Raw genomic sequence first — 16,728 nt, forward strand, 5'->3', positions numbered from 1 at the left:
AGTTGGGGTCTCTGGCCTGCGAGCCCCACCCCAGTCTCCCCCATGTGTGTGGACCTGCTGGGTCCCCTCTGTAGCCGGGCCCCAGGGCTCAGTCAAGAAGCAGGCCCGGCCTGCCAGGCCCCACCAGCACCAGAGGACTGAGAGGATGCCAGGAGGGTATAGTGGCTCTGTGGAGCCAGCAGCCTGGCCCCGTTCATCTGCCTCTCTGTCCTTCTACACAGCCCGGCCACACCTATGCAGCTCTGGGCCCTGCCGGAACGGGGGCACGTGCAAGGAGGCAGGCGGCGAGTACCACTGCAGCTGCCCCTACCGCTTCACCGGGAGGCACTGTGAGATCGGTGCGGCCCCCAGGGGCAGGGGGGAGGGCAGGAGCAACGGGCCAGCCCTGAGCTGGGGCCCCTGCTGCACCCTCCCTGCCAGCTGTGGGTCTGCTTCTCATGAAGAGGCCCCAGCTCTGGGATGTTGGGGAACCTGGGAGGGGCGGTGGGCTGCGACCCTTGACCTGGCTTCTGCTTCCAGGGAAGCCAGACTCATGCGCCTCTGGCCCCTGTCACAACGGCGGCACCTGCTTCCACTACATTGGCAAATACAAATGTGACTGCCCCCCAGGCTTCTCCGGGCGGCACTGCGAGATAGGTAAGGTGGGTGGGAGGCCAGACCAGGGCGGCCGGGGAACCCTCTCCGCAGATGTGAAAACAGGCCGGTGGGCAGGGCTGGTCCAGGCCCTGGAGGCGCAGGAGGTGGAGCTGGGCGCAGGAGGCAGGATGCCCCATGCAGTCCTGAGCCTTCAGGGAAGACATAGTGGCCAGGACCCTCCTGCATTCTGGCAGCCCCCTCCCCCTGCTTCCGGAGCCCGTGTGTGAATGGGGGCACCTGTGAGGACCGAGGCACGGATTTCTTCTGCCACTGCCAAGCAGGGTACACGGGACGCCGGTGCCAGGCAGGTGAGAGGGCCGGGGGGCCAAGTGGGGAGCATGGGATTTCTTGCTAATCCCTGCAGAGCTGAGCAGGGCAGGGATGGGTAGAAGGAAACACATATCACAGCAACCAGGCCCCAGAAGTCAAGGCACCTTTCCCTGGCGAAGGGCAGTGTGGGAGCAGGACGTCTCTGGGCCCTGCAGCCGGGTTGGGCAGAGGGCAGAGCGGTGGGGAGGGGCCGGGAAGGCACAGGACTGTGCGAGACAGGCTGCTGTGCCTTGCAGAGGTGGACTGCGGCCCCCCAGAGGAGGTGAAGCACGCCACACTGCGCTTCAACGGCACGCGGCTGGGCGCGGTGGCCCTATATGCATGTGACCGCGGCTACAGCCTGAGCGCCCCCAGCCGCATCCGGGTCTGTCAGCCACATGGTGTCTGGAGTGAGCCTCCGCAGTGCCTTGGTGATTCTGTGGGCCCTTGGGGTGGGGCAGGTGGGGCCCACACCCTCCTCACCCTGCCCGTGTGGAGGAGCACAGAGGCTGCAGGCCCAAGCAAGGATGCCCAGCTCTGACCTGGTCCTGCCCCTTCTCCCCTCAGTCTCCTGTCTGTGAATATGGACCGTGGGGTGACAGAGGTGATGATCACAGTCAGCTTTGCTCTGGACCATTCACTAAAGGCTTCCCTGTCCTCAGAGCAGCCCGGAGCAGGGGGTCAAACACCCAAATACCCACTCTGCAGATGCAGTAGCTGAGGCCAAGAGGTAGCCCAGGGGCAGAGTCCTAAAGAGCCAGACACAGGTTCAGGAGCCACCTCCTACTCCTGGCCCCTTGAAGACTTGTGGAATCAAAACAAGATCCCCCTACCCCCTGCAGCCATTTGAGGAGTGCATTGCCACCAAGGTCCCACCCTGGTCTGGCTTGGGAGCTGGGGGTGCACAGCCTAGAGACAAGACCCCCCTGACCGAAGCCCCTGGAGAAGTAGGGCCATTAACACCCTAGAGGTGCATCGCATTACACCAGAGGAGTCCAAACTGTCCATCAGAAAGTCTGTGTGATGTGAGCTAGTTTTATGAAGTAAGGATTTTAAAACAAGCTTAGGAACAGTGGGTGACAGCACCCAGATTTGAGTGAGGCACATAAGCACATCACTGTCCCCCACATGCCCCACAAACCCAAGGCCAACCTGTGTGGCCTCACTCAGGTGAAGGGTTCTGGGAACACCTGGCTTCAAGCATCCCTCCTTTCCTTCTGGGCTTTAAGCCCCAGGGTGAGCTCCTGACTGTCTTGGAGACGACCGCCCTCCCAGTGCTACTTCCCCTCCTATATGTTGCCAGATGAAAAGCCGATATCCTCAGAGAATATGAGCAACCAGCCAGGATATCAAGACACCTGAAAAGTACGATTGTCTCAAAAAAACAATAATAAAAGTCCAGAAAATATGTACGATTGGAAACAGAATTGCAGAAGACAGACTTTAACACAGGGGTTCAAGACCAGCAAAGGCAACATAGGGAGACCTCATCTCTACAAAAAATTTTAAAATTAGCCGGGGAACTGACATTAGTATCAATGTTAGAAAAGAAAAAATTTCAAACTTGATTAATTAAATGTCTGACTTGAGAAGTTAGGAAGAAAAATACCAAATGATGCTGAAAAAAGTAGAAGGAAAGAGGAATAAAGGTAAAAGCCATAATTAATGAAGTAGAGATCAAAGATACAAAAGAAAGGACACGCCAAAATTAGTTCTTTGAAAAGCCTAATAAAGTCAGGAGTTCGAGACCAGCCTGGCCAACATAGTGAAACCCCATCTCTACTAAAATACAAAAATTAGCCAGGCGTGGTGGCGGGCACCTGCAGTCCCAGCCACTTGGGAACCTGAGACAGGAGAATCGCTTGAACGCGGGAGGCGGAGGTTGTGGGGAGCCACAATCATGCCACTGTACTCCAGCCTGGGCAACAAGAGTGAAACTCCGTCTCAAAAAAAAAAAAAAAGGAAACAAAAAAAAAAGGAAAAAAGTCTAGAACCAACCCAAAGACCCAGCCAATGAGAATGGGTGAAGTATGATGTAACCACACTGTGGAATGTTATTCGGTAGTGAAAATCTATGAACCACAGTGACCTGCGATGTGGAGTTCTCTTCTGCATATAATGCTGAGAGAAGACAATATATATCATGATGTACTATGAATAAAGTTCCTAAACAACAAAAACACAGTCATTATTGTTTAGGCAATTTATAAAACTTTTAAAGCTAATTTTAGTTATTTTGCTGCCAGAAAACCTAATTTTTAAAAGATAAGGAAATGATAAACCCAGAAATATTTATCACAGGGGAAGAGGAGGGTGCAAGGTCAGATGAACCCATTCACCATTCTGGCTGCCAGGGCGGATGCTAGTGCCAGATGTCACTAAGTCACTACTGTTTATTTACTTTTTAAGCATGAAATTAAACTTTAAAAAAATAAACATTTAAATTCAGGAGCACAACTCCCACTTTAAAAGAAACCTGTGGTGAATCGTTTAGAACTAAGACTGGTCCCAGAGGTACTGGTTTCATAGGTGACTATTATACATTGAAATGGCAAGATGGGACATGAGACATTTTCTGCCAAACCCCTGAGGCGTTTGTCCTGTCGGCCTGAACCACTGGAATTAAGTCCCACAGCGTCTTCCGTGAGCCCTGGGGTGGTTGTGAGCCTGCCCTGTCACTTCATAGGCACAGCCAGGCACTGAGCCCCAGGCCCACTGCCCTGCTCTGACTCCAAGGATATCCAGCCCTGGTCTCTGGCCTTTCCAAGCACTGACGATGTATCATCGAATTCTCTCTGGCCCCTCAGAACTAGTTTATGTGCATCTTAATTTGGCTTCATTGTGGCCACATTGCTTTACTCTTGGACTCTCTCCTCTCAGAAATTGATGAGTGCCGGTCTCAGCCGTGCCTGCATGGGGGCTCTTGCCAGGACCACGTCGCTGGGTACCTGTGCCTCTGCAGCACAGGCTACGAGGGCACCCACTGCGAGCTGGGTAAGAGGGGCCCTGGCCCTGCTGGGGTGGCAGCTCCAGCACACTGGCCATGTGCCTGAGGCAGTGGGTCCCCTGGAGAGGTCTCTGGATGGCTGGGGTGGCCACTGCATGCTCTCTCGGGCCCCTGCGAGCTCTGACATCCAAGACAAAGATTTACAAACATCCCTTCCTGCACCTCCCCAGGGGAGACTGAGAGCCCAGCTGAGAAGTGCTGGCCTGGGCTCAGGGCGCAGAGAAGGTGGGTGTCACAGAGGGCAGGTCACAGCCTCTGACTCCTGGTTGGTGCTGCCAGCCAGTGGAGGGAGGGGAGGCCTGCCCCGTGAGCCCTGCACACCCTTGTACCTTGCTAGGGCTCTTAAGCCTGAGAAAGAAACGCAGGCTCCAGGGAGGGCAGGCCCAGGGAGCCGTGCCCAGTCGTGGCCTTGGGGAGCCTCCCATTGCGGAGTGGCCTGGAGGAAGGCATGGCCTGGAGGTGGGGCTTTGCCAGCAGGCAGTGGAGGTGGCATGCCTCCCGAGGAGGAGCGGGTGTGGGGCTGATGGAAGAAAGCGCACATGTCCCGAGTAGTTACTCCCAGTTGGGGAAGGGGTGACCAAAGCCCCTGGGAATGCGCAGAATCCTGGGGGCACGTAGGCGCCTCGGACCTAAGCCAGCAACACCCTTGACACCCCTTCTCTGTGCAGAGAGGGATGAGTGCCGAGCTCACCTCTGCAGAAATGGAGGCTCCTGCAGGAACCTCCCGGGGGCCTATGTCTGCCAGTGCCCTGCAGGCTTCGTTGGAGTCCACTGTGAGACAGGTAGGGGCTCCCTCCAGTGGGCCCCACATGCAGAGCCTGGGCCTCTGGAAGATCAGAGAGGAGGTGGAGCATCCCCACATTCCCTGCTGGGCAGACCACCTGGGAAGAGGGACCCCCAGGGCTGCGGCCACCTTGGGAGGGAGGGGTGGAGGTGAGGGTGCTGGGGAGCGCTGAGGGGAGGGACCTGCCCACTGCCCCTCTCTCCTGGCCTCTGCCCCTAGACTCCTCCTTTCCCTTCTTCCCGCTGTCCTCTCCTCCCTCCCCCAGACTCCCCCCTTGCGGCTTGGGCCCACTCTCTGGGTGTTCTCCAGAGGTGGACGCCTGCGACTCCAGCCCCTGCCAGCACGGAGGCCGGTGTGAGAGTGGCGGCGGGGCCTACCTGTGCGTCTGCCCAGAGGGCTTCTTCGGCTACCACTGCGAGACAGGTAGGGCGGCAGGCCCGCCTGCTGCCCGCGCTCTGCCCACCGCCTGGGAAGGCCCCTTCTCAGGCCACAGGCCAGTGGCCCTCTGCCTGTCTCCCTTGGTCCCATGATGGTGCCTTCTAAACATCCCCATCTCCTGTGCTAACCCCACCCCCCGACACCCCTCTTCACCCAGGGACACGCCCATGGGTGGGGCCTCACATCACACACAGGCCCTGCTGCCCTCGGACAGGCCAAGCTCATTGCACACCCAGGTCCGGCCCGTCGCTGTGTTTCTCTCTGGAACATTCTCCCTAATCAGCCCCCAGTGGGATACCTCCTGATGAGGCCTCCCTGACCACTGACCTCCCCTCCTCAAGCAGGACTGTCACTCTGGTGGTGACCTGGCCTGTCCTGGTCCAGTGTCTCATCCCCTCAGCCAGTCCGGCTGACGGCACTCAGCTGTGGAGGGTGGAGGGGGCTGCTGGGTTGGACCCTGCAGGGCAGTGGAGGTGACAGAACCGAAGGGAGGCAGTAGCTGTCCTGTGCCCCCCTCCCCTCCACACCCACACAGGAGGGACCCAGTGCCCCAGGAACAAGGGCGCGGTTGGAGCGGGGGCCCCTGGCCATACCCCAACACACACTGCTGCTTTTTCTTCCCTCAGCGAGTGACCCCTGCTTCTCCAGCCCCTGTGGGGGCCGTGGCTACTGCCTGGCCAGCAACGGCTCCCACAGCTGCACCTGCAAAGTGGGCTACACGGGCAAGGACTGTGCCAAAGGTGGGTGGCGAGGGCGCCTCTAGTGAGGGAGCCATGAGGGGGTCCCCTCACCCCAGAGGGCCCAACGGTCCCCAAGAGCAGAGCATCTGGCCGCTGCTTGCCCAGGCCCCTTCCCTGAGGAACAGGGAGGGGATAAAATCCCCCGGTGGGCTTGAAACACTGTCACACATGCAAAAGTGTGACCCTCCTGGAGGTACATGGCTGGGGACAAAGAAGGACTCTGCCAGCGATGGCTGTGTTAGGCCCAAGAGCCGGACCCGGCTGAGCCGCCGATGGGAGCCAGGCGTGCACGGTTGACAGCTGACCAGTCCCCTCCCCTTGTTTTGACCCAAACCCTGAAGAGCTCTTCCCACCGACGGCCCTCAAGATGGAGAGAGTGGAGGAGAGTGGGGTGTCCATCTCCTGGAACCCGCCCGACGGCCCAGCCGCGAGGCAGATGCTTGATGGCTACGCGGTCACCTACGTCTCCTCCGATGGCTCCTACCGCCGCACGGACTTTGTGGACAGGACCCGCTCCTCGCACCAGCTCCGGGCCCTGGCGGCCGGCAGGGCCTACAACATCTCTGTCTTCTCAGTCAAGCGCAACACTAACAACAAGAATGACATCAGCAGGCCTGCTGTGCTGCTGGCCCGCACGCGTGAGTATCCCCAAGCCTGGCCGTCCCCGCCCAGCCCCTGCCCCTCAAGGGCGGCGCTGGCCCCGGGCACCTGCAGGGCGGCTGTCGTGCCGTCCACCTCCCTAGTTCTCCCAGCAGCAAGACAGCCGAGCTGGGGGTTGGAGGCACCGCCCTGCTGCAGACAGAGCACTGGGGAGACAGAGCTGTTCGGGAGTGGCCTCGGGTCCACAAGATACAAGCGTGGGATTGGGGCGCATAGAATAGAGCCAAGAGTGGGAGCAGCACAACCCCCAGGCGTGGCGCTAGGAAGTGGGACTGGGAGGAATGGGGCCTTCCCAAAAAGGTCCCTGGAAGGAGCCAGTGCGGGAGACAGGGGCCGCGGGGGCGGGCTTGGATGGGCTGGGACTCTGGGGTGCTCTGAAGGCCTGGGGAGAGTTTGAGGGGCACCTGCTCACAGGGATATGTAGGCACTGGGATGTGCTAAGAAGAGGCATCCGTGGCTAATCGGGAAGAGCCATGGGGCAGGCCCTAGATGGAAGGACAGACCCAGAGCCTCCACCTGGAGCTGGCACCGAAAGCTGTGACCAGATGTGACCCCTGAAGAGTCCTAGGGAGGAGCCCCCTGAGAGCCTGAGCCGCCAAGAGAGCAGGGGAGGCCGGGGTTGTGCACAGCCTCGGGGGTTGTTGCCACGTCGGGGAGCAGGAGATGCTGAGCGCTCTAGGGAAGGCGTCAGGGCTTAGCTGGCTTGTGTGCTGCTGGGAGGGATTCTGGGGAGGAGAAGGGAGCCCCGGAGCACGGCCGTGGACAGACACGGGCAGGGCCGGTAGAAAGCAGAGGCTGGCCCTCCACTGAGCCCAGCCGCATCAGCTAGAGCACGGGGGATCTTGGTACAGGCTGGGCAGGAACCAAGGTGGGGTGCAGGGCCATGGGGCCATGGGACTCTCACCCAGCACACCTGTGGCTTTCAGACACAGGAACAAGAATGGGGAAGGGGTGCTAGAGGCTCGAGGAAAGAGGAAAAGGTGCTCAGAGCACGGACTGCTGCAAAGTGGCGTGATGGGTGGGTGGCCGGGGATTCATTGAGGCCTGAGCACCTGGCAGGGCCCCGCGGGGCGGCCATGTGAGTTCGGTGAAACCTACGGGTAGCGTGGTGGGAAGGCAGAGAGGAGCTCGGCGGCTGTCACAGGAGGAAGGCCTCCTGGCCACACCTGGGCCCCAGCTTGAGGCCAATGCCAAGGGCATTGAGGGACAGGCGGAGGCATCCAGGGCAGCTCGAGCCCACCCAGGGGCCCACAGGGGCCTGTCCTGCAGGAGGTGACCACCAAGGGGCTGGAATTCCCAACACAGCAATGACACAGAGCACACCTTAGCCAGTGGGGAGCCTGGATGCACGTGCGGGTGGCACCGAGCAGGTGTCAAGAGGAGCTTCCAGGGACTGAGTAGGGGAGGCTCGCCTGGGCTGTTTTAGGAAGAAGCACCTGCGAGGCTGCCCCATGTGAGGTCTGCGCTGGGAAGGTATCTGGAGCGAAGGCGGAGCCTGCCGTGCCCGCTGCAGAGTGGGGGCTCCAGCCAGCCGTGGTGGGTGGAAGGGACCACTGTTCACAGACTGGGGTGCTGAGTTGCTGAGAGCCACGCGCTGCCGTCTGGGCTCTGCCTGGCGCATCAGCAGTGGCACTGGAGCTTTGGAGGAGACTGGCCGGGCGGGAAGTGGCCCCTGCCCTGCAGTCGCTGGGAGCTCTGTGCGTCCATCCTCCTCGGACGGTGTCACCCAGACCGGGCCCAGATGTGTGCTGTCAGACCAAAATAGTCGACTGGCGCAGACAGGGCCCGGATGTGTGCTGTCAGACCAAAATAGTCGACTGGCGCAGAAAAGAGGGGAGGTCCGGGTTGCTCATGTCCAGAGGGACTCCGGCCCATCCCCCGCCATGTCACCGCCACATCTAAATGGAGGTTAAGACCCCTGCCTCTGGTAAAGCGGGATGGCCCACAGCGGGCTCCGCAGCCATCAGTCCTGGAGGCCAGGGCCTGGGCGTCCCAGTCAGCCCGAGTCCCCTGAGTAGCTGATGGGACACCCTCTCCAGGATCTCTCTGTGGCCCCCAGCACCCTCCCAAGCCTGGTCTCATCTTGAGCCGCTGCCCTCCCCCAGGAGCAAGGAGGGGCCAGCACCTGCTAAGTAGCCCATTCCCCCTAGGACCCCGCCCTGTGGAAGTCTTCGAGGTCACCAATGTGACAGCCAGCACCATCTCGGTGCAGTGGGCCCTGCACAGGATCCACCATGCCACCGTCAGTGGGGTCCGCGTGTCCATCCGCCACCCTGAGGCCCTCAGAGACCAGGCCACTGATGTGGAAAGGAGTGTGGACAGGTTCACCTTTGGGTGAGAGGGGATACCCAGAGCATGGGGCTGGGGCGAGGGCAGGAGTGGGGGCTCGGGGACACGGGGCCCAGGTCTCGGGCACATTCTCCGTGTGTGGACTGTGCACCTGCCGCTCCTCACCCGGGTGGAGGCAAAGGTCTCTCAGGTGAGCCAGCCTCTGACCCTGGAGGCCTCACTCCTGCCTCACCTCATCAGAGCTGCCAAGAGAGGATACACCTTCGTAGTGTTTTAAAGTGTCCATAAAGAGCAGGAAAAGCTCTGAAAACCGGGGATCATGCCTTCCACACAGATCATGAGAGTGACTTGGCCCCTCAGAGAGCAGCGGCCAGCGAGGGGAGATGGTAACAGCCCCCAGCTCTCCCAGGAGTCCCACAGTGGACCCCTGTGATTTGGGCATCAGCCAGAGAGAAAGCTCCGATTCGTGCTCAGCACAGGCAGGGGTGCCGGGAAAGACCGGAGAGCGAGTGGGAAGGAAGATGCCAGCCAGCAGCTTCCTGGGGCTGGGGCAGCATTGGCCTCACGTTGCCCTGTGGTTTCCTGAGAATTTACATCAACTCACCTGCGCCGAGGGGCATCGGGCCTGCCTGTCCCCCGTTCCCGCACAGCGACCACTTCCCCCTTCTCTGGCCTCTCCCATCTGAACACCGGCCCTCTGACAATACTGTAGTGGCCCCAGGCGCACCCGATCCTCCGCCGCTTCCCAGACTATGTATGGGCCGGCTTCCCATCCTAGGAGCACACGGCTCTGAGGGCTGTGAGTGTGCCCCTCCTGGAGGTCGCCTGGGCCACCAGCAGCAGGACGACCTCCCGCCGGTCACCTCCTGACTGGGGGAGCTGCGGTCTGGCAGCTGAGTCACACACAGGTCCCAGACGTCCCTGTTCTCTCTTCGTCACCTCCTGCCCACAGGGCTCTGCTGCCTGGGAGGAGGTACACCATCCAGCTGACCACCCTCAGTGGGCTCAGGGGAGAGGAGCACCCCACGGAGAGCCTGGCCACCGCGCCAACACACGTGTGGACCCGTGAGTAGAGCGGCGCGGCCCCTGGCACACGAAAGGCCGTCTTCTAGAAGCTCTGGCTTCCTTCCAGCCTCCCCTAGTCCTCTCCAAAGTGTCCCAACACCAGAAACCCAGCCCTGGCCTCCCGGACGTCTCTTCTGCTGGGGCCATTGAGCAGGGGCCACTGGGCAGGAGCCATTGGGCTGCGCTGGGCCCTTGTGCTGGGACAGCTCTCCAGGGCAGTCTCCATCTCTAAAGGCTCTTGGTATCTCCTCAGCATGAAGTTCCTACTGGGCACTGACCAGAGGGTCAGAGGAACTCACTGGGCCAGGGATACCCACGCTGTCCAGGGCCCTTGCACCTTGCAACCAGCCCCCTCTAGCTAAGCTCCTGGTGTCACTAGGCCCACACCCCCTCCCCAGTGCATGGGAGGGGCGAGAGCACAGACAGTCAGCACACAGGGGAGGGACAGTGAACCGGGCAGAGGGGAGGCTGCAGCTCCCTCCGTGAGGAACAGAGGCTTGAGCAGGCCCCTGCCCACCTGTGCACTCGGATGCTGCCCGCCTGGGAAGGCACAGGAAAGGCTGGTGGGGTATGGGAGTCTGCCCAGGGCTCTGCGCAGCCAGGCTCAGGGAAACCGACAGTGCTGCAGGGAGGGCGCCAGCTGACGGGACAGGGCCTGGGGGCTTCGCAGGGTGAATCCTAACCCGAGGGGAGGGTGGCATCGGGGGCCTGCAGGCCTCTTGGTTGGGAGATGCTGCCGTGCGTGCTAGCCCACACCCCGCCTCAGTGCTGTGCCGTTCTCCATAATAAAGAACCTGGCTTCCAGCAAGGCTGCCTGGAAGGTTCTCAAACTGTGTTCTCACCAGAAGACCCTGTGGGCACCCCCTCACCTCTCCCTGCTCCTGCCTTGTCCAGGGCCCCTGCCTCCAGCAAACCTGACGGCCGCCCGAGTCACGGCCACCTCTGCCCACGTGGTCTGGGATGCCCCGACTCCAGGCAGCTTGCTGGAGGCTTATGTCATCAATGTGACCACCAGCCAGAGCACCAAGAGCCGCTACGTCCCCAATGGGAAGCTGGCGTCCTACACAGTGCGCGACCTGCTGCCGGGACGGCGGTACCAGCTCTCCGTGACGGCCGTGCAGGGCACGGAGCTTGGGCCACTGCACAGCGAGCCCGCCCACCTCTACATCATCACCTGTGAGTGCCGCAGGCCCTGAGCGTGGGTGGGGCAGTGTTTGCCAGCCCTCCACCTGTTCAGGACTGACCTGGCCCTGCAGGGGCCTGGGATGCCAGGCGACAGCCTAGAAACAGGACCGTGTTAGCAGGGGGGGAGTCTGTGTATGAAAGGGGAGGCTTTTCAAACCCACGAGGAAAGGAAGGACTCATGGGCGGGTGGCACCAACAACTGGAATAAGAAGCACATGGAGCCTCAGCCTGTGCCGGACCCCCCCACCCCCCGTAGATCCCAGACAGGCTGAGCATCACCTGAAAACACGTGCCGAGAGTGGCAGCGAGGAGGAAGCCCCCGGAAGTGGCCGTGCAGCCCAGGCCTGACCCATGAGGGGCCGCTGGACACAAACAAAGGGCCAGGAGGCCACGGGCAGGGGCCTGCAAGGAGCAGGAATGCTGGGGCGCAGAGGCACAGCCGCTCGGAGTGGGGGCAGAGGCTCTGAAGGGCTCGGGTCTGCTCCCAAGTGCAGAGGTGGCCCTTCCAGTCTCCACCAGGGTCCTGAATGCCCCACTTAGGTCTTCCAAGTTCACAGAAGGAGCTGTGGGAAAATGCAGGAGCAGAACAGAGAGAGAAGAGAGAGACAGAAACAAGCAGGGAGGAGTAGCCACAGCCGGACAGAGCAGAGCAGGGGGCGGCTCCCCAGGGAAAAGGGGGCTCTGACCCCAGGCTCCTCCCCAACCCGTGAGGCTGTGTTGGGGACACGAAGTACATGAGCTTGGCGAGTTCTCAGACCCAATCCTGCCACCCCCACCAGCTTGGGGCCAAGCCCACCAGCCAGGTGGAAGGGGCAGGCTGGGACCTCCGTGAGCTGGCCTCAGTGTGAGAGGGAAGGGGGCTCACAGGGAAGGAGGACCCAGCCTAGGAGACTGAAGGACACTGTTAGGGTGACAGGTTGCACCCTCACTCTCAGGGCACATGCTGGGGTGGGGACTCCCAGCTGAAGTGTCCCATCCAGAGGCCAACTGGGGAGAACAAGTGTGTCTCCAGGGCAGCCTGGGACCTGAGTCCTAGCTGGAAGGCCCAGCCCCTTTTGAGTGACAGGGGCAGGGGCCTACACTCAGCCCCTGCCTCACGACTCCCAGGCCAGTGCATGCCTTTGTCGTGGCTGTGCGTGGCTTCTCCTCAGAAGCGATGTGGCGGGTGGGCTGGAAGGGAACCCAGGGCATCTGGGGAAGCCGCAAGCACCTTGGATGACCACAGCTCACTCACACACCCCCGTTCCCTTCTCCAAGCACAGCTGAGTGTGAGGGGCACCTCCCATGCTACAGGGGCGGGGACAGGAGCAGAGGGCAGCCCCAGACCAGCCCCTTCCTCCTGCCTGCTCTGCAGCCCCCAGGGATGGCGCTGACAGACGCTGGCACCAGGGAGGACACCACCCTCGGGTGCTCAGGAACAGACCGCCCCCAGCGCGCCTGCCGGAGCTGCGCCTGCTGAATGACCACAGCGCCCCCGAGACCCCCACCCAGCCCCCCAGGTACATGCCCCACCTGTCGGCCCCATCGCCCGAGGCGGCGCTCGGACGGCGGTGACCCTTCCACCCTCTCCGCAGGTTCTCGGAGCTTGTGGACGGCAGAGGAAGAGTGAGTGCCAGGTTCGGCAGCTCACCCAGCAAAGCAGCCACCGTGAGATCACGTGAGTGCTGGGGCCTCCCCACCCACCTCAGTGGCCAACCCTCATCCTCGCTGCCACTCTCACCAGCCCCTGTCCCTTACATGATAAGTCTGCCCCCACTGCCCAGCGCAGTCTCCAGCCAGGGACGCATGCATCTCCATGGCGGGAGGGGCGGCTCGTGAGGGCCTCACGTCAGTGTGTGGGCTGGAGGCACAGGCTGCTGGCAGGGCACGCGAGAGAGAAGATAAACATTTTAGAAGCAGGTCTGAGACGTTACAGCAGCTTTGTTTGCCAAAGTAGGGCTCTGAGCTTTGTTTTAGTAAGCCATGGGCAGGAAGCCATGAGGGCCTAACCTGCCACTCAGAGTGTGGTCCAGCAAATCCTCCGCCACTGTCCTGGCAAGATCTTCCTGGTGGCAGCAAGGCCGATGGGGGGCCCAGGTGCCTTGGCCCCTTCCCACCCGCTTTACCGGGTGAGGGCTGCTCCAGGAATCTGCCTGTGATTCTGACACAGAAGCCCTGAGATATGCTGGCAGGAGTGAGGCAGGCACCACCCTGCCCTAGAGGGCACCTCTCTGGCCCTTGCCTCTCACCTGGAAGGCCAGGTGCTCATCCTCCTGGAATCCCCCAGCAGAGCCGAGTCACCAGTTTAATGAACACAAAACTGAACAAAAACTCCCCAGGCAGGGGAGGGAGGGGACGCAGCAGGGAGACTGGCAAGGAGGGACCAGAGCCCTGGGGTCACTGCCGCATGGCGAGCGGGGGAGAGAGCCCCGGCAAGGTGTCTGGGGAGAGGGCAGGCAGCTGCCCGGGACGCCCAGTGGTGGGCAGGTGAGATCTGGAGTACAGAGCGGGGGCCCGTTGTACTTGCAGGTATGGAAGCAGATATCAAATGCCCAAGGGTGCGGTTGAGAACCCTGCATATAAGTGATGCAATTGGGGGCAAGGGCATGGGGAAGGTCAGCAGAGGCTGAGGGCAGATCAGGGAGAGCAGGGGGTGCCGTAGCCCTCCAAGAAGTAGGGGGTGGATGGAGAGGAATGCAGAATTTGACCCTAAGAAGAAAGCAACCGCATCAGCCGTGAGGATGGGGCCTCTCGGCATGATCACTGGTGGCTGCCCCTGAAACAGCTCTGAGGGGCCCTGCAAGTGGAAAGCCCAGCCCCTCCAGAGGGTCAGCAGGAGCGCAAGGGCCAGCCCTTCAAGGGAGACAGTGCTGGGGCTGACAGGCACCGGGTCATGCAGGGAGCCTGGTCCCCACCAGGGATATCCGTGCTCCCTAAGGTATAGAAGCACTCAAAAGGGTGGCCCCAGGACCATCCGGGTGCAAAGCAGCTGCACCATGTGGTCACCGCCTGGCTTCTCCTAGAACCCACAGCCTCAGCGCAGCTCGAGCACACCGAGGAAGCCCCCAAGCAGGTCAGCCTGGCCCTCCAGCTCCCTGAACACAGCAACAAGGACCTCGGGAGTAAGTTGGCAGTGCTGGTGGGGACTTTGGGACTGACTGCTCTCAGGGGCCTTAGAGGCTACAGGCAGGAGGGACCATCCACAGTGAGGAACCTAAGGGGAGGCTGAGCACCAGGCACCCCAGTGTGGGAAGATGGAGGGAAGCTACCACCCAAGCAGTGGGACCCCATTGATGGGAACAGGCCAGGGGGCAAGACCCACCCAAACCACCCAGGGTCTGAGCTGGAGAGACTGGCTTTGCCGCTGCCTCGCCTCGCCTCGCCTCGCCTCGCCTCGCCTCCCCTCCCCTCCCCTCCCTTCCCCTCCCCTCCCCTCCCCTCCCCTCCTTCGCCTCCACATGCAACAGAGCCCACCCCAGCCCCTGCCTCTGGGCCCTCACACCCCTCGCTTCTCCGAAGAGGAGCAGGTGGAGTCAGGAGGGGAAGGGAGCAGCCACTGGGCGAGCCCCAGCTCAAGGACCAGCTGGGCCCTGTGGACACTCAGGTTATGCAGGACCTGAACTGTCTCCTAGTCCGGGGCTCTGCCTCGTGAGAATTGAGGCCAGCACGTCCCTGTGGGGCGCCGAGCATCTGCTTAGCACCTGCAGTAAGAGTTCCCGGAAGCTCACGAGGCAGCTCCCCTTTAGGCAGCACTAATGCATGTGTGTTCCCCAGCCTGAGTCAGACTCTGCCTTTCTCTGGGTTTTAATGCTTGGGGGCTGTGTCCTCTATGAACAGCTCTCCTAGCACCCGGTGACCTGTCCTCCCCTGAGTCACACCACAGACTGAGATTGGGATCACCCCTCAACCCAGCCCCAAAGAAGGCCTAGTACTTGGTAAAGGTGTGAGCCACTGAGCATGGTCTCACCAGCAAGGCCCTGCCCTCAGCTTCTCAAGGACATCTGTACACATCAAGGGCACCTGCAGTGCCAGAGGGTGCGTTTGCAAGTGGCAGTTTCGCTGAACCCTAAGTTCACATTCCCCCCTCACCATATGAGGTCCGGACTCGCTGCTAGTCCCTGTGAGCACCAGGAGGACTGGCTTGTGCATCTGACGCAGTGAGTGAAGGATTCTCTTAATTAAGGTGTGGACCTTTAAGGGAACTAAAACGAACCTTTCATCAGATGGTTCGCATTGTGTCCCACCCTTTAAATAGCAGGTGTTCATCTCCTAGAACTCAGAACTTAGAGGGGCACGTGTTATTCCCCTGGGTCTCTTCCCTTTAAATAGCAGGTGTTCATCTCCTAGAACTCAGAACTTAGAGGGGCACGTGTTACTCCCCTGGGTCTCTTTGGCAGGAGAGATTCAAGATGACCCCCAGGCTGGCCCCGAGGTCACTGCACTCATGTGTTTGCCGGCATGAGATGCTCATGCTCTGGTGGGTGCAAAATGATTTTAAGTGATAACATGAAAAGTCGAATCTTTAATGGCCCCTCGATGTGCAAAGCTAGTCATGATCTTTGATTCATGTTGCAGTCTCACACTAGCTACCTTTCATTTAATTAGTCTTTGAATAATGACTTTAAATCAAGAACCCGACCTATACACTTGAATGTGAACAACACCTTCTATCTTTTTTGCCGTCATACTCCCTGTTCTCTCCCCTCGGTTAACCATGATCCTGAACTTGGTGCTTAGAATTCCTTTGTTTTCTTCAGAGTGGAAGGTGGGGAAACATATATTTTTTCGGACATGTATGTGTGGCAGAACAATAAGTGAGTTTTCTTTGCGAGATAATTATCTTGCCGTGTGTGATCGTTAGACCTGTGTTTTCACTCCGCATTCTCGGATGGAGGTTGGCCCATGCGGTCTGGGCGGCTGTGGCTTGTTCACACCCACTGTTGAGCACAGAGTCCACTGAGTGAATTGACCGGCTTTTCTCCCCTCTCTGTGCAGAGAACATGTAGGTTGTGTTTGGTATGAGCGGTGTTGCAGTGGATGTTCCTGTACAGGTTTTCCAGTACGTGTGTGAGAGTGGAAGTGCTGGATCTAGGATGAGGATGTGTGAACGCCCGAATTACACGAGAACACTAAGTCATTTTCTAAGAGGCGATAGCAGTCTGCTCTCCCTCCAGCAGTGATGAAGATAAGCAGTGAATCCAATCTCTCTAGAACTAGGTTTCACCAGGTTTGCAGATCCTGCAGGCAGAACGGGTGTGACGCAACCCCTGGGATCTGGGTTTGCACCTCCTGAGCACTGATGTGACTGAGCCTGTCTTCCTGGGCATCCACCAAAGGTGTCTGCTTCTGTGAAATGCCTGGTCACACCTTTTGACTTTTTGTTGGGTTATTTGTACTCTTCACTTCTGTGAAATGCCTGGTCACGCCTTTTGACTTTTTGTTGGGTTATTTGTACTCTTCTTATTCATCTGTCAAAATTCTTATATGTTTTGATCCTTTGTCAGCTCTGTGTTCTGCAGTTATCTTCTTCCAGCCTCTGGCTTGTCCTTCCCTATTCTTGGTGCTATTTCTTTTTTTTTTTTTTTTTTTTTTTTTTTTTTTGTTTTTTCTCCCTGTGCCCCCCCTGGGGGGGGGGG

At 59.9% G+C, this 16,728-nt stretch overlaps 1 protein-coding gene across 2 annotated transcripts in view; it reads left to right on the forward strand.

Annotated features, from left to right (window-relative positions):
- SNED1 (sushi, nidogen and EGF like domains 1) overlaps window positions 1-16,728 on the forward strand; it is an 87,272-nt gene that overhangs the window by 50,990 nt on the left and 19,554 nt on the right. For both annotated transcript variants that reach the window (XM_025405532.1, XM_025405531.1), the window contains exons 13-27: window positions 222-338; window positions 520-636; window positions 831-944; window positions 1,203-1,376; window positions 3,826-3,939; window positions 4,621-4,734; window positions 5,046-5,159; window positions 5,801-5,914; window positions 6,256-6,552; window positions 8,725-8,908; window positions 9,816-9,928; window positions 10,823-11,104; window positions 12,468-12,612; window positions 12,688-12,770; window positions 14,116-14,214. In XM_025405532.1, the coding sequence (XP_025261317.1) occupies window positions 222-338; window positions 520-636; window positions 831-944; window positions 1,203-1,376; window positions 3,826-3,939; window positions 4,621-4,734; window positions 5,046-5,159; window positions 5,801-5,914; window positions 6,256-6,552; window positions 8,725-8,908; window positions 9,816-9,928; window positions 10,823-11,104; window positions 12,468-12,612; window positions 12,688-12,770; window positions 14,116-14,214 (2,181 nt within the window). The remainder of the gene's footprint in view (window positions 1-221; window positions 339-519; window positions 637-830; window positions 945-1,202; window positions 1,377-3,825; window positions 3,940-4,620; window positions 4,735-5,045; window positions 5,160-5,800; window positions 5,915-6,255; window positions 6,553-8,724; window positions 8,909-9,815; window positions 9,929-10,822; window positions 11,105-12,467; window positions 12,613-12,687; window positions 12,771-14,115; window positions 14,215-16,728) is intronic.

The sequence above is a fragment of the Theropithecus gelada genome, chromosome 12 (genome assembly GCF_003255815.1).
Source record: "Theropithecus gelada isolate Dixy chromosome 12, Tgel_1.0, whole genome shotgun sequence".
NCBI classification, from domain to species: Eukaryota; Metazoa; Chordata; class Mammalia; order Primates; family Cercopithecidae; genus Theropithecus; species Theropithecus gelada.